The sequence below is a fragment of the Centruroides vittatus genome, unplaced genomic scaffold (genome assembly GCF_030686945.1).
Source record: "Centruroides vittatus isolate TY-2023 unplaced genomic scaffold, ASM3068694v2 contig_1159, whole genome shotgun sequence".
NCBI classification, from domain to species: domain Eukaryota; kingdom Metazoa; phylum Arthropoda; class Arachnida; order Scorpiones; family Buthidae; genus Centruroides; species Centruroides vittatus.
Genome location: NW_027120745.1, coordinates 2,159,168 through 2,184,872, shown reverse-complemented (window position 1 = coordinate 2,184,872; position 25,705 = coordinate 2,159,168). Strand labels below are relative to the sequence as shown.

At 31.8% G+C, this 25,705-nt stretch overlaps 2 protein-coding genes across 3 annotated transcripts in view; both read left to right on the top strand.

The window, feature by feature from the left end:
- UQCR-C1 (Ubiquinol-cytochrome c reductase core protein 1) overlaps nt 1-3,284 on the top strand; it is a 35,767-nt gene extending 32,483 nt beyond the window's left edge. The window contains exon 14 of the mRNA XM_067276816.1: nt 3,066-3,284. Within this exon, the coding sequence (XP_067132917.1) occupies nt 3,066-3,130 (65 nt within the window). The 3' untranslated portion in view covers nt 3,131-3,284. The remainder of the gene's footprint in view (nt 1-3,065) is intronic.
- A 2,682-nt stretch (nt 3,285-5,966) lies between these two features.
- Nucleotides 5,967-25,705, top strand: part of LOC136980668 (ras-like GTP-binding protein Rho1) — a 43,655-nt gene continuing 23,916 nt past the window's right edge. The window contains exon 1 of one of the 2 annotated variants that reach the window (XM_067276827.1): nt 5,967-6,120. In XM_067276827.1, the coding sequence (XP_067132928.1) occupies nt 6,084-6,120 (37 nt within the window). In that variant the 5' untranslated portion in view covers nt 5,967-6,083. Of the gene's footprint in view, nt 6,121-11,952; nt 12,108-25,705 lie in introns of those variants that run through there. The other variant, XM_067276836.1, reaches the window with a different exon arrangement.

The following is a 25,705-nucleotide window of genomic DNA, read 5'->3' as shown; positions in this document are numbered from 1 at the left end:
TACATAGATTCATTAATAATGTCTCTGGAACAGTGTTTTTGTGAGGAGAACTAGCCTGCATTCTCTTTACTTATGTTGCACCCTCACGTAATGCATGATATGACGGATGAGGATTTCTTTAAAAAACTACAATTTGAATGATTTCCTCGGTGAAGCTGAACTTTGGTACAACCAATGGAAAGGAAAAAATGTGCCAAATGCTGAACTGAAGAGCTCACTTTGACTTTCAACAATCACATTTCCATGGTGTTTTCTCATGATGTCTGTGATTTTTTTTTGTGATTTGCACATTGAAGTAAGTCCACACTTTTGACTGAAGAACATTTACCACTGGTTGCAGGAGTGCTGAATATTTTGCTATAAGACAAACACTAACAATGAATTCTGATTTTGTAGCAGTGCAATGCATTTGAAAAGTAGCTTTTCTTGTTGCATTGTTATGTCTGCTGATAGTTTTTCAAGTGTCGTAACGATTTGCATGTAATGTTCCTTGAATATGGCAATACTTTTATATTTTTGAGACCAACGGGTTTCACAGAGCATTGGTATATTTGGTATGCATTTTCGACGAAGGGCCAATTCTTAGAAGAATCTTATTATTTCTTTTATTGTGGAGACCACATTTCATTTCACTGCTATTTCATTTAAGTCGTTTAAAACAAAGTTCAGTTTGTGAGTAGCACAGTGAAAGTATAACACTTTCGTATACTTCTCTCGAAGAATTTTCTGGACATCGCCATCATTTCCTGCCATAGTGGAACACCCATCATATCCTTGTCCGACAGACTTTTCTGGATCAAAGCCTATCTTGATAAAGTCTAGTATGCTGTTCACGCCAAGTTTACTATAAATACGAAATATAACTCACTGTGTACAGCGTTATCAAATATTTTTCTTTTCTTTCGAGCACTTTCGACGAATGTATTTTCATCAGCGTCAGGCGAATGAACGATTTTTTATAGATATTGAACATGAATGTTCGAAACAAAGGAGAACACATACAAAAATTTAGATTTAACGTTTTTTGGCGACATTCGATATGAATCTACGATTTTTGAATACGTATGATGTTGCAAACGTGCTGTAATACAGCACATGCATGATACTGTTTCTCGTCAGTGGTGTGAGATGTGATGTAACTCGCCGTTTAATCGCTTGTATAGGGCGATCCATATGTTGGGCAGTTTCAGCATAGGTGCATTGCACGTTTCCAATGTTATGTATAGCGATTCCCATATGAAGAGGAGCTTTTGGTCATTGCAGGTCCTGAGTATAGAAGATTGAGCCCATAAGGGGTTATAATTCATGTCGCGCACCCTTTTTGTGAGTTCAGTGTTGTATCTTCCTTTTGCCACATCATCCTGGTGTTCAGTCAAGCGGGTAGCCAGCATTCTTGCTGTGGCCCCAATGTATCTTGTACTGCTCCCCATAACGGGATTTTCTAATGGAATCACATACACTCCTAACCTCTCATTGATGGAGAACTTGTCTTGGTCATTGCAGAGGAGTCTGTGCAAGCTAGGTAACGGAGAAAGAGGCAGGAGCAGACCATGCTGCCAAAACATGTGGCAGATGCATAGCAAAAGTGGTCCAAGGTATGGTAACACTGGTTGTACGAACGTAACTTCCCTCCTGTTAGTTAACGTGGTGCATGGGAACAGTACTTTCTTGACTTTGGTATGCTCGTGTAGCAGGCTCAAAAATTCAGTGGCAGTTATTTTCAATTTCACCAAAAATTTCAAGTTGATATGCTGCTCCTCTTTCAAGCTGGCCATTTTTCTGATGTGCACTAACATGTCCACTCACATCAGGCACTCACAGCAATCTAATAGTGGTATCAAATTGAGACTTGTTGTGTTTATTCTAACTTGTTCAAGGTCGTTTACTCGTTGTCATTTCGTCCCACGTGCAGGTGATCACAGTCTTGTTATTTTCTAGCCACACCACGTGTGCATGTGTGCATTGTTTATACATTATTTGATTTCTTCACTTGTGAAAAGGGGTAAAAATCAACATTGAATGATCATATATAATTTGAGTTTTTTCAGTTAAATTGACTGTTTATGTCAACTGAAGAAACTCAAGTTGTACATGAACAAAAGCGCTTTTAATTAATTGTTTTAGTTAAATATTGCTTGTATTTTAAAAAGCTGTTTACAGTACCATGGATTATGTGATCTTTTCTCCACCTCCCTCTTTCTCCCCCAAGATAAAAAAAAGTTAATTCAGTATTGAATAATTATAATTATACAGACAAAATTATTTATTTAGTATTAATACAACTTTATTCTTTCCAAAACTAAACAAAAAATGATTACTCTTTTAGACAAAATATGAAAAAAATTTTTCATATTTTGTCTAAAAGAGTAATCATCTTTTTTTTCCATATTTATAAGATTTTTAAAATGAAAGCAAAATACTCTGACTCTCTTGTTCTCTTCAATCTTTATTTTTAATTTAACAGTGTTTATTATGATTCTTTTCTGTAATTGATAAGAGAAAAATTACTGACAAACTACTACTAATACTTTTTAAGTACGTGTACTCGTAGTACATATTTAACAGTCCATTGGAGAGAAAAAACAAGAGTCAAAAGAAGTGTGTGAAAACTATTATAGTGTTTTAGATTACTTAACTATACCTCAACTTTTAATCTTAAAAATTTTTTTATTTATAATGCATCGTGTTACTAATTTGTTTCCTTAATTTGTATGTGTGTAATTTTATTACAGTTGTAATTCTCGTTTTTCATTTAAATTTATTATGATTAAATTAAATATTAAATATGGAGTTGTCAGATTTGTTAATATTTCCAAAATAAAGAGGAGATTGCTAAAACAACAATATTACAAAGATTAAATAAATAATCTTGAAATTTATAAATTGTAATAATATAAAATATAAAAATTGATTTGTTAATGTTTCAGTTTTATGAAGTATAAAACTATAAAAAACTTATTAATAAACTATTATTTTATATAATACATATTATAGTATATACTGTATAATAATAATTAATAATGTATAATTTTGCGAAACGTATTAAATTTTAATATTCTTTTTAGGACCAACCGAAGGACTTACCGACTATAACAGAATTCGAGCGGGAATGTATTGGATACGCGTGTAGTATACTGTTTGAAAGAAAAATAGTAATACATTAAATTAAAAGTCAGAATAGTACGAAAGTTTTATTACAAAAACAGATGTTTTATTTAACTTCAGAAAAGTTACGTAAGATGATCAAATGTGAATAATTATAAATAAACTTATATTAAAACTTATCCAAATAGTACCTTATATTTTTAGCACACACTTTTCATTATAAAAATAAAATTTAATAATATATTTTGTGTGTAATTTTCTAATAAACTTATCTGTTAAAATAATATAAGTGATAAATGGTTCACTTCATTTCTAATTTGTTATTTTTACATTTTGGCATATTTGATTAATACTCATTTCCTAAATAAATAAATTTAGAATTCAGAATTCTTAGTTGAAAATAAAATAAAATTTTACAAGATTAAACAAATTTTTCTTAAAAGTAAAAATTTATAAATTATGCTGATCTATAGATGACAGAAGATGGTTACCACCATAAATTATACACATATATACTGTACCTCAAATGAAAATATTTGGCTACTTTGTGCCAAAATGGGCTATCCATATTTTAGTTTGGTGCACAATAATCATTGGTGATTTGGCTACATAAACTATTTAATAGTTTGTTTCGGCCTAGAATAGCAAATCATCTACTGTTACTTTTACATGTAGTTTTACAGTTTATGAGCGGCCCAATACAATTATTTTGTCTTCAAACGTCGCCTAAGGAAGCCAAAAGGTTGGACACTTTAAAAACTTTCGAAGAAGCTCGCAAGTGTAATCGACGAAGAGTGAATTTGACCGTTAAAATTGGAAAAAAGGTTCCCGATTGTCCGGCTTTACGTGAACAAATTACGTAATCGATTTTACGAGATTTTTCCGTAAAGTTTAAAGTGCCGGTAATTTTTGCGGGACAATGTGCGCAATTACGTGCATTTGATATTTTATTTGTGATAAACAAAATAAAATTAGATTTGTATTGATAAATCTAATTTTCTTTATTTTGATCTCGAAAGTCACACCTCGTCCTACGTGCGAGATAGTCTTATATTTGAGTAAATATGGTATTTTTTTAATATTACTCTGTAGCATTTTTTCTAATGTCGAATGCATAAAATTAATCTAGAATATTAAAAACATTCAAATTGTTTAACAAATTTTATTTTGAACAACTTTGACTTGTTTATAATTAAATATTTGTGTGTTGGAAACTTTATGATTTTTTTTTCTTTTGAGTTTCTAGTGTGATGTGTGTGTGGAAAAAAAATTATAAGAACTATATATAATAATTATTTAACTGTTACACTTAGTTTATCCATTAAAATCCTCAAATCTATTCATTTCATAATGTAATTTTCAATTTTATATTCTAAGGCAACATTATCTTGATAAATGTTGGCCCAAAAATAAAATACTATATTTTTGTTTGCATAAATCTTAAAAACAATTAAAATAATCAAAAAAGCCGACAACGTTGTTGCCGAGCTTTCCTGACATTCTCTGTTTTCATTCCATTTGATACCATTACCTTTTATCATCTGATTTTCCTGAAAATTTTTAGAAATATTTCTCCCTAATACACAAAATTTCAGAAATTTTTGAATGTATTACATCTTTCATCATCAAAAAGCCAAAATTATCCTAATTAATTGATAAAGAAATCTTTTGTTTTATTATTTCATTGATATAAATTGTCATATCAATGATGACAAAGTAGCATTGATATAGATAATTTTAGAAAATAAAATATATCATTGGACTATTTAATTTTCAAATTAAATATGTATGCTATTAAAAATAAATTAGTGAAGTTTACAAATAAAAAATTATTTCGGAGTCGTAGCTACAGTCTACGAGATGGCTTAGCCGTACTCGTTAGCCACAGTCCGAGTTTATTCGGAGTGTAACTAAAGGATCTAATACTATTTATTATAATAACGACCGGAAAAGAGAAAAAGACCGGTCACGATTTTTTCGGCTTGCCCCTCGACCTTCCCACCGATTATTTCCGGCTATAAAATCGATTTTAAACAATCTCCGGAAGGCCTTTTATAGCAAAAGAAGAAAGGATTTATCTACGGCGTAACTAAACCCGAGGCGGATATATTACTTAATAAGAATGTAAATATACACAAGTAGCAAGAGACTACATAATTAAACTTAACATATCAAGAGTTAAATCTGAATATTCATTAATTTAAAATTATAAAATTATGATAAAGTACTTATTTTAAAACCATATGTTTTTATTAAGAAGCATAAGAACACAGAGAAAAATATTTATTATACAATTAGTTAAAATAATAATCTTCACTCACTTCAAACTAAAAGTAACTTTTAACTCATTAACTTAAAAAAAAATTGCACGTGTTTGTTTATTAAAGAGAAAAAGAAATAACTAGTTAATGTCAACAAAATATGTTTATCCAAATTGAAAATTTGATGATCTAGTTTGTCAGGAAATTGCACAAGATGATGACAATTTAAAAAGGGAAATTAATATAGTGCTGCGTAATTCTGCTTTCCTTATTAATTAAAACCTTAACGTTTCCCTCTTAATTCTATTTATTACAAATGCATTTCATTACTAAAAATTCGATTCCATCTTTTAATTACGTTAAACTAGAATTTAAGCTATATTCGTTGAACTGTAAAATAATGTAAAAACTAATTTATCGATAAGATTAAAAAGATCATACGAACTTTTAATACATAAATTTATAAAATTCTTTTTCTCGAAGATTACGTTGTAAAGGTTAGCATTCTGTAAATACGATAGAACTATCGTTGTATTGTAGGACTGTAATAATCGGTGATAAGCTTCCTGGGTGGGTAATCGAGTATAATACGTGGAAGTTGATAAACGATGACGAATGGGATTTACCTACATTTCCACTTCAGTTGTCATCGTTCAGTCGAAGATAACCTTTTGACAAAATGCGTCGTAAGTAAAGCATCTCTGACAGTTCTTTAATATGGAGTGTTTCCGCTGTTTGTGCGAAGAGGAATCAGGTAATATATCATCGATTTTTCTTTCGTGTCCGTTTAACTGTTCGCAATTGTGTTGTGTTGTATTGTACGTAACCTTTCAATAATTTCATTACTGTATGAACTAACCGTAATGCAATCGAATTAATATTCTTCTTATTAGTTAGATAGGGTCGATCTTTCGATTGCATTAATTTCTTTTCTTATAATTGGCTCCTAAGTAATTTAATTAAATAAACTTGCAGCTAATCTTCCTTGCTAATTCTGATGCGAAATAACTTCGGAGTTATCGTTCTTATCATTTAATGTCAGATTAATTTGAGTTTTATGTGTTAATACGTGTATCTGCTTATAAAAAATCGACACGTTTAATATAAACAGTGTTTAATTTATGTATTACTCGACGTCGTCTATCATTTAATTATTCTATATCGAAATATAATCCGAATCGGATAAGCAGTGGAGTCTAAATAACTGATTATTAACAAAATCTATTATTAGAATCTTTTTTTTTTTTTTGTAGTCAAGTCTGAATGTAGTGTGTTCGTTTATGTAAAAGCAAATAATACGTGATCTACAGGTTATAAAAAATAACGTTTTCTTGAATGGTTTGCCAATATATTATGTGTTGTATATCCTGGTTTGACCGGAATCATTCCTTTTTCAAAATTCGTAACTTTATCCTATTGCCAAAAATAGAATACTTTAGAATTAATTCGATTGGATGTGTGTTAATATTTTTTCTTATATTAATTAATATTTAATACTGTACTTCGAGTATTCTATGTCGCAAAAGATAGATTGATGTTAGAATCATTTGAAATCATAATTATGAGTAATTTGTGTGTGTGCATTAATGGCTGACGTGAACAGATGTTATAACTTAAAAATGAATAAATAAGCGAATCGAAATTCTAATTTGTGTGTTTATTATGGAGAACAGGATGACATGCTTTCAAATAAAATTATTAATATGTTTAGTAAGATATTTGCAATATACCATTGAACATACGTAGTAAAATCATTTGACATATTGGAAAGAAAATCATATTTCGCTGTTAATAGAAAAAATGTTAGTATTTACATGTAAATGTTTCTGAATAAAATTGAATAACTTTCTATCAAATGAAATACAATGGCTTAGGGCAGGGCACGGCACCCGTACAATTGTAGTACAGAGGGCAAACACATTCGCTTTACAACTTACGCCGTCTGTGTGACAGCGTTTTGTCATTTGCTGGGAAAAAAAAGTTTGTCCATTGCCAACTTTCGCGACGATAGTGGCGTTTTGGGAAAGAATTACATAATTATCGGGTTTCCAATCTCACGGTCATTCTTATTATTATTTACTCTTTCTGCCCTGTGGGCACTAAGAAGACCTCAATTAGCAAGCCCATTATGGGTTCGGCCGGGGGCGGCGAGGGATGGGGACCGACATATCCGGTCTGACCCGTCCGGATTCAATCCCGATCCCCTAGAGCAGTAGGCTGCCATCTTAACCGCTCGGCCATCCGGCCGTCTGGTCATTCTTATTATTGCTTGTTATTAGTGGATGATATATTTGAAATTTTAATTTTGTTCATAGGCAAATATTTGGAAGTTTTTAATTAATCTTTTAATTCATGAAAGTGCGTGTCACGGGACAAACATACTGTTTAGTGCAACCCTAATCCAATGGATGGTGGTGGGAGCAGAATCAGACAATATCTGACTATGCTACGTAACCATGTTTCAGTTATTTTTTATTAATAATTTCCGTATCATTATGATTAAAAATAGTGTGAGAAAAACTTCTATGGGATCACAGCACACGTTATGTCTGGTGTTGTCGAGTTAATGAAAGGAATTTCTCTCCGTCGAGCTGTATCAAAGAATGTAGTGGCATTTCAAACACTAGAAATGTTTTTCGATACTACTGTAATCTTACCCGTAAAGTTATTATTTGTTAATTGTCATGCTATTAATAAACTACTGTTTTATAATAGATAAAAGTAGTATATTGTAAAAGGCAAAAACTACATCCTTATCTAATTTCTTATGTCACAGATCAGCCACGAAAGACACTACACTCTGTGCCATTTCAGAAGTTTTCATATGACCAGGTCACTGGAGAAGGCACTTTATCTAACCAAATCACTGATCATGCTACTAGATCTATTTCAGTGGAGTAGCTAGGATTCTCCGGGCCCGGTGCGGAACCAGATTTGTGGGCCCCTGAAAAAAAATTTTCGGGTCTTTTTTTTCGTGATTTTGGGGTCCCATGGGCCTATCGTTTTTTAGGGGCCCGGTGCGGACCGCACCTACCGCACCCCCTAGCTACGCCACTGATCTATTTCATCAATTGCACCCGCTGATGCTACTGCATCATCTCCCAAATGAAATTCTCCTGGCAAACAATGTAGGCACACCATTTCTGTTACTACAAGACTTCAGAGATTTTCCTAAAGCAAAAAAGCGAATAATTCCTACAGATGGGGAGGCATAGAAAGGTGCAAGGTGCATATCAATATAAACTCCTGTAAAACACACCTTCAAGGAAAGAGAAATTGTAAAGACAAAACCACGAAAGAAGCTAGTGAAAAAGACAATCAAAGTTATCAGAAGAACTTGATTATGATTGCAATTCTGAAGATGGGGATCATTACCAGTTGAAAGAATTGGAGGAAAAGAACGACAGTTTATCTGAAAAAGAGTGTTGCCTACCTTGCCTACAACCCAGTGGTTACGAAGAAATGGTCAAGGTTATGTATTGGTGGAATATTTGCACAAAAAGACTCACTACATAGGAAAATCACAAAGCATGTAAATGATGGAAACTATGAAGTTAAAAGGCTCAAGAATATTCAACAAATTTTTTCAACCATTGGTTTCAAATGCCGTTTCTGTCAGAGCCAATCAAATAAAAGTAGTGTTGCCTGCTCCAATTATAACTAATGGAATAAAGCATCAGTCACCGTAAATTCAATTCCAAGTTGTCTTTTAATGTTTGCTAGAACAATGTCTCATTATGGCCCAGGCAGCGACTGATACTATCCCTGCCTGGGGTAACATCATACAGTGAAGAGTTATTTACAAAATGCTTTTTTGTTTAGAGATGCATACTAATCGAAAAAAAATTTGTACTCAAAATTGGAGCCGAAAAGGGCTTTTCAATATGATATTTATATTGGTATTACAGATATATATATATACATCTGTAATTTTGATAATAAATAAAAGAACAAAGTCAAATACAAAAATTTTATTGTCTAATTCTGTTCCATCACACCTCACATCATACACTAATTATTTATTATTTAATTTAATTTAAATTTTATATATGCATACAATGTCTATACATATGTATAACACGTGGCCTATATTAATAAAAATTTGCGGAAATATCTAGTTTATGAAAAACCTTTCAGACATCAAGCGAAACTTACGCCACTTATCGTTGTTATGAATCCTAAAATACCAGGTATTACACACACATATATATTTGGGTGTTCAGAAAAAGTGTTAACAGGTGAAGTAAAATAACTTCGATATTGTTCAACCAAATTTACTGAAACTTTCAGAGATACCTTGATTAAATCAAGGATTGTTATTATCCTTGATTAAATCCTTGGGACTTTGTTATTCATTTCAGAAGTACCATTTTCCCAAATCAAATGAGAAGCGGGAGTAAAATTGGACGAGCACATCTTTTTTGATGCTCTGTATTTTCATCTGAAAATATTTGTTCAAATCCTTGATGGTCTGTGGAGCAACCGAAAGACTCAGTCCTTTTACAGAAAAAATCTCAGGAGTTCAAGTCGTGCTATAGGGTAGCCAGTAAATGCTCCGATTAATGAATTTATCGATGTTTAAAGCAACATGTCCCTAAAACGTGTCTTTTAATCAGGTTAACAAATTAGGCTAACAGTTCAAGAAAGACAGGCACTATTCTTCATGAACCGATAGTTCTCGATCATCCGATGATGTTTTAGTCTAAGTCCAAATTCCTCTGGCAATAGTTGTTTGTAACTTGCACCGTAATGGTCCCACCGATAAATATGAATGTGATTATGCGTTTTGCATTGAATGCACAACACACCATCGAATAATAGTGCGGCCATTACTGCGGCCAAATCCATAATAATTGTATTTTAAGTTTTTAAATAATAAAATTTGACAAACAATAAATGCTTTCTTTTTACTATACAAGAAATACAATATAGTGAAACTAATAATTTGTAACAAATATTTTTGAAACCGCGTAAACGAGAGTCCAAATAATTCTACTGTATTCCTTTTGGCTTTTCCTATGCTAGGACCTGAGTATAAGAATCTATATATCTGTTGCAATAAGTCACTGGTACTTGGAATTTTGCAATTTATCAGCACTTCCAAGTATTGGTGGCAAATTGTTACCAAATTTCACGAATAGACTATGAATAGCAACTTTATGTAGAAAATTGTTCGCGAAATATTAAATTAGATATAGCAAATTGTTTTAATTTTTATACAAATTTATATGTAATTATAAATTATTATGCTCTTATATATCTTCTGAAACACGATAAGAAAATTTAAATATAACTGACAGAAAAAAAATTATTCCTTGTTTTTATATTTAAGTGGTAGAAATATTACTGCATATATGTTTTTTTCTTTTGATACGCTGTCTAATAAAATAAATTTTTACACCAAAGTACAGGCCTGTTGAGTTTACTACAGCCAGTGCTGTAGTAAACTCAACAGAAGAGTATAGGAAGGTTAATGTTACCTTAGGTAGCCAAGATGGCGGCTCGTCTCTAATTCCAGCAAGGAAACAGTGGGACGCACGTTTTAACCTAACCTAACCTAACCTATTCTAATAATTTGGTTGCTAATAATTATGGTAATTTATTAGAATAGGTTAGGTCAGGTTAGAACGTGCGTCCCACTGTTTCCTTGCTGGAATTAGAGACGAGCCGCCATCTTGGCTATCTAAGGTAACATTAACCGAAAAGTACTGTAAAAAATAAACCTAGCATTTTTTAGATTTATTTAATTTACATTGATTATCTCTAATTATAGGAAAAACCATATAATACGATATTTTTGGAAAAAAAAAAAAAAAAACATAAGGTATATGGCGGTATATGCCATACGCCTGTGCTTCCTAGTAATAAACTTAAACTAATTAATTATAAAATATTTTTTATAACAAATTAAAATATAATTCAATGGCATAATTAAACTTGATTATGAAAATTACATTTTTTAAGATTTTTTAGTTTAATTTTTTTTTTAAAAAGGAAAAAAATCAGTACAAAAATATGTAAAAGGCATTTTATGTTCCGTTTCATTCCATTGTTTTTCGATAAAAATGCATAAATTCCCCGTAATAAATAATTAATACGTTTATTATAAAGGTAGAAATTGTTTAAAGTCAAACAGAACTTTTAAAAATATTTAAATTATTTATAATGTTTATTGTTTGCTTTAATCTAAAATAGAATAAAATCTACAAAAACTGCTTCGTTCAGTAAAGAATTCTGGATTAATTTCTTTACAAAAACTAGTATGGCAGATAATGAGTTTAGCTGTTAAAGATCAGAGGGGGGGAGAAAACTTTTGTGTCGATGATTTCGTAACTTATTTCATTTTATTAATAATAATTGATTACTTAACTGATTAATATTAAGGTTATAAATATAATTATAAAATATTTCGGTTTTTTTCTTTTTAAAATTTTTATAGGAAGAATGCGATTAAAATTTGTTTTGTTTTCAATGTAATCGCGATTATCATTTGATGATGTCACTGACTACATACCAGCTCTTTATTCTAATTGAAGATAACATTGTCATGACATCATGTAAAGTTTAGATATAGCTATTGGCTATTATCCGTCGGTCGACTAATAATATTCTTCTGATGTTCTGACGTCATCGTCGTCTTTAGGGTAGATTGGAGTGTGGCGGAGCGTTCGTTTCTCGAGCGAACGACAAAGGTGTGGCCAGATCATCGAAAAAAAAGGTTTTTTAAAGAATTTAATACTAGTAAGTACGAAGAAATTATCGTTTAAATATAAATATATAAATCTTATGTCTTAAATACGTTATAATCGATGTCTAAAAGGTAATATTAGTCGTTATTAAAGGGTAAAGAAAAGTTAGGCTTAACCAAGTGAAAGATAAAATGGATCCAACAGTTTTGATTTTAATCTGTTAGATTTTGTTTGGGTGTTATGTGGAATTTACATTTATACACATTTAATGCACTTAATTACATATGTACAATGACTTCCATTTTGGAAAATATTAATGACAATACAACACTATCAAGTATATATTTTTATTTAAATTCATTTCTAAATTGTCTTAATGTTAGATAAATGAATTTAGACCTGTCCTCATTACTTAAATAATGGGGACAATGAAAATGATATGACAATGTTACCACAGCCCTTTCTAATACCGAAGGATTTGTCGTGTGATAGGTCATTTAAAATTATGGTATTTGTTATATAACTCTACATTTAAGAAAAGTTTAAATGCGACGAGAGTTCGGTTCTTTGGAGTACTTTGAATACACGAAAGGGCGAGTGTAATAGTTTTAATTAGCTACTAGATTATTATTTTTATAGAACTAATTCTACAGTAAATTGTATTATAAATATTTATGATCTGTTTATCTAGAAATAATTATTTTTTTAAAATTTCTAGCTTAAAAAAAATTTTATTGAGCAAATGTCATTTCTATTTTTAACTGTTCAGATGATTACGGTTTATTTTTTAATAATTAACAAATATTTTTGCGAAACTTTACGTGTTAACCTGTTACGAGAATAAAATTTAGCATAAATTGAGATTAATAAACATTTTTTTAAAGCTTATTTTAAAATTGTTTCGGTATTATAACTGTTTTTTAAAGTTCTTAAATAAAAACTTAAAAAGGAAAAGAAAAAAAATAATTAGTTGGAATAGTGGAGTAAATATGCAATTATTATTAATATATCAAGAAATATAAAATAATTTGGTAGAATGTATTCATTTGCAATAAAAGAATTGTAATTGGATATGATTAACTTGTATAGGATTAAATTGTAATTTAATCCTATTAATTACTTTAATAACTTATTATGTGATATAATAATGTAGTGTAATTTATGTACAATTAATGTTTTATTTATTCTTCATTTAAGAAATACATTTTTTTTTTTGTTCATCTGTATTTTTCCTCTCAATTTTTATAATGAAATGTAACAATGCCAGAAATTTAAACTTATTTCAATGTTTCTTTTTAGTAAAAGATAATGCATATATGCACAAAAATTATATAGGCCTATCAGGTTTTGATAAGATAACTTTTGGGTTGAAATCTGAAAAAATATATTGAAATTATTTTGCAGGATTGTTTCTATATTGCAATTGCAGGGAAAAGGCTTTCCTACATAAGCCTAATTTTTATTTTCATTGATCTTAGCATTAATTTTAAAGACTTCATTCTGTAACATTTGAAGAATAATTCCAAAACTATAATTTGTATGTGTAACATATATATACTTTTATTAAACATTTACTCAAATGAAAATAGTTTTGCTTGTTATAGCTGAATTCAAAATGAGTCTCTAAAAAACAATAGACCTTATTGTATGGGGGAAAAAGTGTGTATGTATGTATATATTTATAAACTATAAGAGACAGAATGTGTTTGTTACAAAATAAGTCTCTAGCAAGATTTCAGTTCTAATTAAAAAAGTAATTGTTGTTTAATTAAGTCTATATATGATACAAAATAAAAAGAATTTTAATTTTTAATTGTATTTTTAATAGAATATAATTTAAAACAGGAGAGAGTTGAGAGAACTTCAAAAAAAAAATTAACTCACTGTAATGCAAGTACTTTCACCTTTTTATTGAAAAATGTTTCCAGCAACATTCCAAAACAAAAAATATTTCATTATAGCTCTATATTGACTAATAGAACTTTATATAATTAAATTTTATTTTACTTAAATTCAATAAGTCAATTATTTTCTATAATAAAAGGAAAATATTGTCATCTTATTTTAACTGTGGTTAAATTATCTTTCTCAGTTGCTACAAAACATGTCAATGTTCTTATTAGTTTTTTGTATAAATCATTTTGCTGGTTATACTTTACAGGTAACCTTAACATCCTTCAATGATGATTTTTGAATTAATGGCTTGTGATTTAAAAATTTCAACATTTAATATTCAGTGTGTGCCATAAATAACTGTCCATGGTAGAACAATGCTGGAAAGTTTTTATGCTGTATGTGAGCAAGGACTGTGTTTTGTTGCATAAATAGAGGAAGTATATTAGTTAATTTGTTAATGTCAGAATTTAGTGTTGATGATAATTTAGAAAGTTAAAACAAGTTAAAGGGTAATACAAATAAGATTTTAATACAGTAGAGTATGGATTATAGATTTAAAGTTTGGTTTAAATGTGATGTATTGAGATCACATCAGAAATCTTGGCCTCTGTTACTGTCTCATTTAAGCACAGGTTTTACTATTGCCTTGCTGAGAATCACCATTAGTTTACAGATTTTCATTTTGTTGCAACTTGTCTTTAATCTGTACTCTACTATATTAAATTCTTGTCATTTGTATTATCATATAATTATTCTTTTTAACTTGTTTTCACCTTCTAAATTGTCAACAGTGTATTTTTGCATTAACAAATTAATACATTTGTCTATTAATATACTAAACCCAGCAACAGTTACTCATATACAAAGTGAACATTACCACTTTAAATATATAAAAATATTAAAGGTTGATTATATTAAAGCGAAACAATTACTGTATTTTCAGACTACTTTACTACTGCTTATAATTAAATACTGAGTAATTTGGCACTAGAGCTGGACATTAGGTGCCATCTCCTTTTTAAATTTAATAATTTAGAAAACTTTGGAAGAAAAGAATCAGCCCAGAGCAGAACTTGTAAGGAACTGAGTCCGAACCTTATTTTTTATTTTATTATTATTTCCGTTTTATTATCTTTTTGTTTGGGGTTTATGTTTATTTAGGACGAAGGTTCCCCACCACTCTCTTGTTAGTAATGAAAAATGAAGAAAAAACAACTCACAGAGAAATAAGCGCCATAGGAAACATCTTGCGCACTTGCGCTGCCCGGCGGAAGTAACAGTCCGCAGAAAAAAAAAATGGAGGGGGGAGTCCCCACAATCACTAGTAGAGAAATACTTGATAAACCGTCTTAAACATCCCAGAAAATTATGATAAATATTTTGTAAACGGTTTATAAGCTTTGTCGGAAACTTAAAGCTGCCAGAAAAGAAAGTTAATGTTAGCAACTAAGTATGTAAATAAGGGGAGTAACCCAGCTCAAGTGTGACGTCACCTCACAGTATAAAACCCGTACGTTAACCGAAGAAGGAGAGGTGATTTCCAAACCGAGGTGATTTCCAAATCAAGGCGACTGTGAGAGCGAGGTTAATTCGAAAGCGAAGTATTTTCTGATAGAAGTCCAGATTGATAATTGGACGATCCAAGGTGTTAAAGAGGAGTTCGATTGACGATTTGACGATATCGAAAGGATTGAGGAAATAGTTTCTTCGTGTAGTGAGGTGACGGATAGACGTTTAATTAGTAAGAGATTTTGTTCATAGTTGCTAAGTATTTGATTTGTCGAATTTCAAAGGGGAATTACTATTAAGTTAAGCTAAGTTTATTGTTGGGTTGACTTGTTGATTTTTGTTAATAAATTTTGTTTGGAATTATTGATATTTTTACGTAGTACGTTCTAGTTGCTAATTAAATATATTTGAACTTTTGACTTGACTTGATATTTATCGTTGTTATTACTAAATTTTCGGTGCACGCTTAAAAGCCCAGGCCTGGCAAACTAATCTCGAATCCGCGTAAAGTACCCGTTAGGTTAACGGAAGTTTTACCGATCGTAATTATAGTCAGTTTCCTAAGATACAAAAAAAAATAGTACTTTACAAACTAACCACTCAGCCAGCTAACATTTTACCCCAGCATGGTGTGTATGTACTGTATTGTCATGTATAGTATAGAAGCGTTTCTGAAAAATGGGCCTTTGAAAATTGAGTTGTCACAATTTTTTTTAACTGTTTGTCATTTTCTGTTTTGTGAAGATGATGCCTCTGTACTGTAGATTAAACTTTGTCATGTCATTAAATAATTTTTTATTTCTTGATATGATTTTACCATCATATCTGAAAATATTTTAGGTGTAACAAACATGAGTGCATGAGAAGATGGTCCTTGACATTAACAATAAAAAAAAACTATGGCTATGCTACCCTATTTTCATAAGACTTGGCATTTTCATTCATGGGCAGTAATGTCTGAAGCTTATTTGTACATGGTGACATGGAACTTTAATTAAAAGTATGTGTATTAACTTTTTGCATCTGCTTTAATTTGTTTTACAAGTTTTAAATGTGAACAATGATTATGATGAACAATAACGGTAATAATAATGCTAAAGATATGGTAAAATAATTATATTATCCATAAAAAGAAACAACAACTTGCAAAGGTTCAAGCCTACATGTTGCTCTAATGCAGGCCTGGCCAACCCGCAGGCTGCATGTGGCCCATCACGTTAAATTGTGTGGCTCGCTAAGCGATATTATATATTTATTAGAACTTTTGTTTCCCATTGTGTATACCAAAACAATTAAATAAATGAAAATTTGCATGTGTCATTGTTATAATGTGCAGGTATGAGTACGAACTCTTGGTATAACAATGAAATCTTATTCATTTTGTATTTGTCTTACTTTTTTAAAAGCATGTTTGCTTAAATTGTGGCCCACCATAATGTTACGCGTGATCAAAGTGGCCGCGAAACAGTTTCGGTTGGCCAGGCCTGCTCTAATGCCTAGTGTCTTGTCTGCTTGGCTATCACTGCTCTGAGGAAATATTAAACTTCCAAAGCTTTACAAGCTAAGCTGACCAGATTTCTGGAGACAAAATCTGGGACATGTACTCATATCATATCAAATTGTTTTGGAAATATTGACTAATTATCAGTCACTTCAAAATGTTTTTTCATTGCATGTATTTAATTTTCTTATTTTTGTCATAGACAAATGTTTAACATGTTTCTAGTTTACAGACAAAACTTGGGAGTTATTACATAAAAGAGACAAAAAATACAAATGTTTCACTTTATATAAAATATATATATTTTGATTAATCTGTTGTTTTGTTCTGTGTACCATTTTTCATGGTACACAACTTTCTGGCACATCTAAGAGTATTTTTCAGAAGTATGGATCTTCTTTAAGAGTAGAGAGGTTGTGGCCGAAGTTTAAACTCTAAACTTGTACAGCAAGCAGAAGTACACGTTTGATGTTTGAATTTGAAGTAAAACACATTGCATCAGACATTCATGTTGCGCACTGATTCATGTTGAAAAATAGCGGAAACACTTAAGAATGATGGAGGTTACCAGCAAATGTAAATAAACAAATTAGACTATTTTAAAATATATAGAGGCTGTTTAATAACACTAAATAATTTATTTTTCACTTTAATTAGCATTGTGTCTCCTACTATACAATATAATAATAGGACAATTCCAATGCATTTTGCCTGTTCTCACAACATACTTTTATTGAGGGAAGTTATATAAAGTTGTAAGCAGCTCTGGAAATTTTTAGAAACTTACAAATGTATTACACTGTTGATGGTAGAAGATGCCATGAAAGAACAAACCTACTTCTATAGAATTATAAGCTGTTATGAGCACAAATACATAAAAATTCTATATGCATTTCACATCACTTGCAAAAAAATTGAATAATTAAATCATTTATGGATTAAAATCGTCTTTCCTTACAATGTTTATCACGAATGCTTAAATAATCATCTATATATATAATCGAGACGAGTTGATGATAATAGCAATAAGACAAATTAATAACAAATCAAACACTGATACACAGCACAGTGGCACACCAACAGAAGAACAACTCACAACATATTTGTCTTGTCTTTGGTCCAGTGCTGTCACGCACAATGCTGATGCAGGCTGGATCGAGGATGAGAACAGAAACTTGCACAACATACCAACTATGCCCTGTGCTGAAATAAACATACATGATTTCCAATACACTGTTAACAGAACACACAACTGGAAGACACCTGGTGTAGACAACATTCACAATTTCTGGTACAAAAAGCTTACATCACTGCACCAGGAACTAGCTAAACACCTAACACACATCATCATCAATCCACAAGACATGCCAAATTTTCTTACTCAGGGCATCACCTACATGAAACCTAAAAACAACAATACCACAGACCCCACACAATACAGACCAATTACATGTCTTCCAACACTCTACAAATTATTGACATCTTGTATCGCAAACAAAATATACAAACATGTCGAAGAACACGACATTCTTACAGAACAACAGAAAGGTTGCCGTAGAAACCACGGGATGCAAAGAACAGTTACTCGTAGATTCAGTCATTCTACGGCAAGCACACAAACAACACAGAAACATACCCATGGCATATATAGACTACAGAAAAGCATTCAACAGTGTCCCACACAATTGGCTGCTACATATTCTACACATGTACAAATTACATCCATCACTCATTGCATTCTTTCCAAAACACTATGCAGCACTGGAGAACAACACTACATCTCAGGGTTATAACACTTCCATACAAACAAACCAAATTTTTATTAGGCAAGGAATTTTTCAAGGAGATTCCTTGAGTCCTCTCTGGTTCTGCTTAGCCCTGAACCCATTATCCAACATGTTAAACAACACGCAATATGGTTACAATATCAGACACGAAAAAACAACACAGTTTACACTGTCACATCTCATGTACATGGATGACATAAAACTTTATGCATCCACACAAAAACAACTTCATCAACTCCTACAAATCACACATTCATACACCAAGGACATACAAATGAAATTTGGCCTAGATAAATGCAAAACACTTCACATAGAAAAAGGAATCCTGAAGAAAGAAGATTTTGCACTTGGAAATGGAGATGTTATTGAATCCATGGAAGAGGGCGAGTTCTACAAGTATTTAGGATTCCAACAGGCCAAACTAACAGAACATACACAAATAAAGCAAAGATTAATTAAAGAATACCAAAGTAGGTTAAATGCTATTCTCAGAACACAGTTAAATGCAAAACACACAGTTAAAGCAATAAACACAATGTCATCCCAGTACTCACATATTCTTTTGGAGTTATACATTGGACTCACACAGATCTTGAGCAACTCCAAAGGAAAACAAGAACAACACTTACTAAGCATAAACATCATCATCCTAAATCTGCCACAGAAAGATTAACCCTTCCACATAAAGATGGCGGACGTGGCCTGATTGACATAGTTAACCTTCACTACAAACAAATACAGTCACTGCGAGAGTTTTTCTACAAAAAACAAGAAACATCACAATTACATAAAGCAGTAACTCTAGCAGACTCAAATAACACACCATTAAACTTACACTCACATCATATGGACACAACACAACATATAAAAAGCATAGACACCATTAAGCAATCGTGGGCTCGAAAGGCACTCCATGGCAGGCATCCTTATGATCTGGCCCAGGATTTTGTTGACAAAACTGCGTCAAACAGCTGGTTAGCTCGGAGATGCCTCTTTGGGGAGACAAAAGGATTCATGATTGCCATACAGGATCAGGTCATAAATACTAAAAACTACAGAAAACACATACTCAAAGATGCAACACTCACAAATGACACATGCAGAAAATGTCACATCATGCCAGAAACTATACAACACATCACCTCTGGTTGCAAGCTCTTGGCACAGACAGATTATTTACACAGACATAACAAGTAGCAATATAATACACCAAGAGCTTGCAAAGAAACACAAATTAGTAGACATCCACGAACCATACTACAAATACATTCCACAGACAGTATTGGAAAACAACACGCACAAAATGTACTACGACAGTCGTAAATTGTTTTATCTGTGATTATAACAGACCAGACATCACATTTGTTGACAAACACAATAAAATCACATAAATTATAGACATATCCATTCCAAACACTTACAATATACAAAATGCATGTGCTGAAAAAATTAGCAAGTACACAGAACTCGCCCAGGAAATAAGGCATCTGTAGAGGATGGATAGGGTGCTTATTGTACAGTACCTGTTGTTCTCTCCTCTACAGGTGTCATACCACACACTACACAAAAGCCTGGGCACATTACAATTGAATAGAAACAGATACATCACACTACAGAAGGCCACGATATTGAATACATGTCATATTGTGAGAAAATTCCTGAATACAGACACACACACTGATACACTTCTTTAATTTCTGTTTTGGTTACTATGCCTTGACTTTGGTCCGGCATAGCACACAGCCACCGGTGTTAACCGAGTATATCTCACTTAACCCAACATAATAATAATAATCAGTGCAGAGCCCAAACAGTTAGGAGTTGAAAGTTGAAATTTGGTACACGGTTAGGTTACGTTACAAGAATGCACACTAAGAAGGGATTTTTTGACATTCCTCCCCATGGGGGAGAGGGACAGAATTAAGGCTTAACACTTCCATCAACAATGGAAGTGTTAAGAGAAAGTGACGTACAAGACACAGATGCAGTTTTTTTTGTTTTTGCAGGAAATCGAACATATTTTTAGACCCATCTAAAAATTCTCTAATTAGTCTGGAAACGGGGACCCAATTCTTGCATTCTGTGAAAATGGGTAAGTTTGACTATAACGTAATAATCATAATCTTCGCTATCGTTACTTTTGCCCGAGCAACTCCGGGCCTACCTGCTAGTTATTTTAATAAAATAAGTCGTAATTTTAATCCAAAATGTAGAAAAATGAAGATGTTTAAGCCAAACTTCTACTTGCCATGCTTGATGTTCCAAATGCCATTTGTCAAACTTTTAGGCTTACAGGATGGCTGCACTCGGCATTCAACGTTCATGTTTTACAGATAAAACTTTGGCCACAACCTCTCTATTACTTTGTTTTCACCAAGTTTTTGCATCAATTCTTCGCATGTCATTTTAAAGTTCACCTTCACCATCAGAAGAGCACAAAGAATGTCCACTTTAAGCTGAGACTTCTCTAGAGACCATATTCTGTTCATATGTGAAAAACTCTCCCCACTTGCATTACTGCCTGACAGAGAGAACACAATTTCTGCTAAAACTATGAAGTTCTTATGTGGCACAAAATGTTCTGTGAAATGCATAAATGCTTTTTTCCATCTCTCGTGAATTTCAATACCATCTTGTTTCCATGATTGTATCCTTCCAGAAACAAATTCTTTCAAATATGTAAATTTATCAAACAATTCATCATTATTTATGTCCACTTCAGCACACTTCAATTGTATTGTCTCTACAGCTTTTTCAAATTTTTTTGGGCACCCCTCTGGGGAGTGTCATCTGTGTGTCAACTCCATGTTTTGAGATATTCAACAGAAATATTGAAAAATTTGTTTAATACTACGAAATATATCCTTTTTGTTATGTGCTCATCCTCTTCTAGCTGCCTCAGCTGTTGTCTGACCATCATAGGTATGAAGTATTCATCCCTTCTTTCAATATTTTACTTCCAACATTCTCTCAAGCTCTTAGTATTTGATAAGTTTTAATGGCACTTTTATTGTCACCTTTCACACAGCAAATAGTATCATAAAATAGAACCATTTGTGCAAAGCGTAACCACAGTTCTATGGTAGGATCTTCTAATTATTTTTTCAGTGACATTTAATTTCTGATAGAAAAAAGCTTTTTAACACTTTAACACTTTACCCTGCTGGTCCTAGTTGATCTAGTTCCTTACCTGTGTGCTGACTGACTTAAGTGATTTTTACAGTATTTTCTACTGAAAATAAAAAATGATTGACTAAAGCTAGGTAAAAAGTAAAAACAGTTTGATATTGGGAACATTTATCTGTACTTTATTCAATTCTGATGTGTGTGGGCTTTATTTTTATGTATTATGCTTTAATGTTGTTTGGGCTTATTTTAGAGATAAAGATACAATAAGTAATGAAATTAGATGGCTTATTTGTATTTTTATTTTATTTTTTGTTTTATTTCAGTTAGGCCTAATTCATAATTGCAACATTTTCGTTAGATAAATCAATATAATTGGCACTATATTTGTTGTTTTTATTTTTATTAATGAATTCAAACAATTATTAGTTAGTACGTTAATGTGCCATATCTAAACTTAACTCATATATAAAAAATAAAAATGACTTGATATTCGTTTGTAAAATATGGTGCACTTTGCCTTGTACAAAATCGCTTATATTTCAAATTTCGACACACTAAAATACACAAGGAAATTGTATTTTCATTGATGAAAATGTAATGTTACATTTTAAAGCTAGAAATAACAGGAGATATCAAGAAACATATGTTTTTCATTTTTTGTGAAGGAATGCGGAAAACGTAATACTACGTTTATAGCAGGGTAGGTGTTAATGCTTGAAACATCTTCAAGATTCCTTGTATGGCTGGCATTAGTGACAACCAACACATTGTAATAGCCTAGCATTCTGTTGTATTCTTGCCCAACAAAATCAGTTTTCAACCTCTTGACAGTGTAGGTATGGAAATATCTGAATACTTTAAAAACAATACTTTCAATGTCTACTGGTATAGAATCAAAGACAGTGTAAGCACAATTATGTATGAGATGAGCATTGCATCCAAGACCAATTAGCCTTTTTTGAAGACCATTTTTCAATTTAGTGATGACTTTTTTTTTTTTTTTTGCTTCATTCTAGCCCACCATAGTTAGTATTGGTGTTGTCAGCTGAGTGACCGATGATTTTTTTTTTTTCTGTAATTGATATTGGTGTAATTTTTTAGCACACATTGCCAGAATTTCTGTTGAGATACCAGGTGAAACGGCTAAGTCCAGAAGTTTAGTTTTCAGACTGTGCACCTGAGTTCACAATGAAGTATGTAACTAACATTGGAAGAAGTTTCATGTTTTTATGATTTGACACATCAATACTGATACTAATGTGGCATACTTTTTGTAATTCAGCTAAGAGCTCTTCCTTTGCCCAAGGTGCAAGCACATTTGTAACAATTGCTTCAGTTTTAGTCTTCGCAATGAAAACTACTTCTTACAAAACTTCATCAAGTCACTAGTACAGTCCATAGAACGAAAACTATGATTATGATTTATAATGTGATAAATCTGCCTTCTGTGATTGCTAGCTGGTAATTACTGTCAGATGGTACAACAGTTCTGAAAAACTTTGTGTGACTGGCTTGATGCATGGGACTGGACTGCTGCAGTGTGTTTAGCAGATTCTTTGTTGTATTTGATTACCCTTCTTCCACTGGCTATTGAGTACTTTGAGTTACACAAGATGCATAAAATAGTGCTCTCATCCACAGTAACCTGAATACAATGGTGCCTCATATATCGTACTTAATCCGTTCCAGGTGCACATCCGTTAAGTGAAACGTCCATTATACGAAATGCATTTTCCCATAGAAATACATGTTAAAACATCTAATTTGTTCCGCAGCATAAAATAACCGTACTGTATCATAAAAAAATGAACATGGGATGCGTTCTTTTATTCCTCTGCGTAACTCTGCATGAGTGACATCCGTTTAAAAATTCCTGCAGAATGCATTCCTAAATTCCGGTGGGAGTGTGCGCCGTCGAACAGCAAAAACTGCCGCTTGTAGCAGTAGTTTATGGTGGAAAGCAACATGGCGTCCTCCATGGCTCAGATAGTTTCATTTCCGGGTCCATTATGTGGTTTTATGAATGAGAATTTAGAAATTGTGAAAGTGCAAGTTAGTGCACGTGGTGATGTAAGTGTCTTTACGAATTTTTTTTGAATGGTAGCCGGCATTCTAATTTTTTTTGTGGCTATTTTGAATGCTCTTTCAACAACTAATCCATTTTATGGTTAAATTTTACAATTGGGATCCTTCTTTTGCTTTTTAAAGCTCATATTTTAGACTTATAGATTCCTCCATCATGATACTGTCGATAGTGCGGCCGCCGCCATCTTTCTTTCATCGTCGTTCCTAAATGCCTACAAACAGCAGCCCACTCCCGTAGCGGAGACACAGAGCGACCGCTATTGAAGAACGCACCCATGGAGGAGTCACCAATTATGCCAGAAAGTCTGTTGTTCGCAGCCAGTCCGTTGCTGGAGTCACGTAACGGCCAAACGGAAAGTCCGTTGTTCGCAGTGTTCGTTATTCGTGGCGTACGTTATACGAGGCACCACTGTATAGGGAAACTGTCTGCAATTGAGGGTTGAACTGACACTAGCATTTTCTTTTTAAGATTTTATCCATAAGCATTCATTTCTTTTGTTGCACTTACCAAGTGGGGCACAGTTGAACAAAGTGAACAATTTACTGAGAAAAATAATTATGATCTTATAACTCTGAAACATGTTTTGAAACTACACATTCAAACTCCTTGGTCCTTAGTTAATGGCCTTGACACAGTATATTTTTAAAAATTCATTAAAAATTTAATTTTTATCAAGTATATTTGAAAATATCATATTAATACATTATAAACAATAATTATTTAATTTGGAACACATTTAATTCACTATAAAAAATTTTTAAATAACATCAAGCTTCATTCCTAGGAAGTAGTAATCTCACAATAGTTGTCAGCCTATCTACCACTGGATCCAACTGGCTCGGTGATTGCAAACTTGGGACAAATTTGGGAAGTGGCCCTCAATCTGGGACAAATTTTCATCACAGACAGGAATATTGAACTGGGACTGTTCTGGAAAATAGCAGATGTCTGGCCACCCTATATAATCTATAATACCCTATAACACATACTTTTATTCTTTATACATGAATGTATGAAAAATATGTGAATACAACTTTTTTTTTATAACATGATCTTGTATCAAAACATTCCCATGTGCTGTACTTTATAATTATTAAAATATACTATCAAAATGATAAATGACTGTTGATTTTTAAAATAAAGTTTGCACAAAAAAGTTGATGGAAAAAGATTTTTTCCAAAAAAAAAAAATTAGAAATTTTTAATAATTTGATATTCATGATGATAATTACCAATGCATCAAATAATTATAGAAATTTGGATATAACTTTGATTTTAAAATCAAAAAGAGATGAAAGTGCTATGCGGTTGTATTTTATATCTGAAAGTTCCGTGTTTGTTTACAATATAGAATGACAATGATTTGAAAGTTTTCTTACAAGTGTATATATATTACTGATTAAAAAAAAAATGTTAAATCATGCCATATCTTAATGTCATTCCATACTTAAGATTTTATACCATTTTTAATATTCTGAAATGTCTTGACTTATTCTCTCTTCTATGTTAAATGTGTATTGTGGTGATTTTAACCAGACAAGGTAGAATGTAAATGATGGTATAGAAACATCAGTGCTACTGGAAATAATCTTTTACAATAGACAAACAATGAGAACATTGTGTATGATTGATATAAACTTTCCAGAGAAAGCAGTTAATTTGTGAAAGTAATAAAGTTATTGTACATAGCTTATATCATATATTATAATAACTAACAATAAACACTTCAATATTTCAATTAT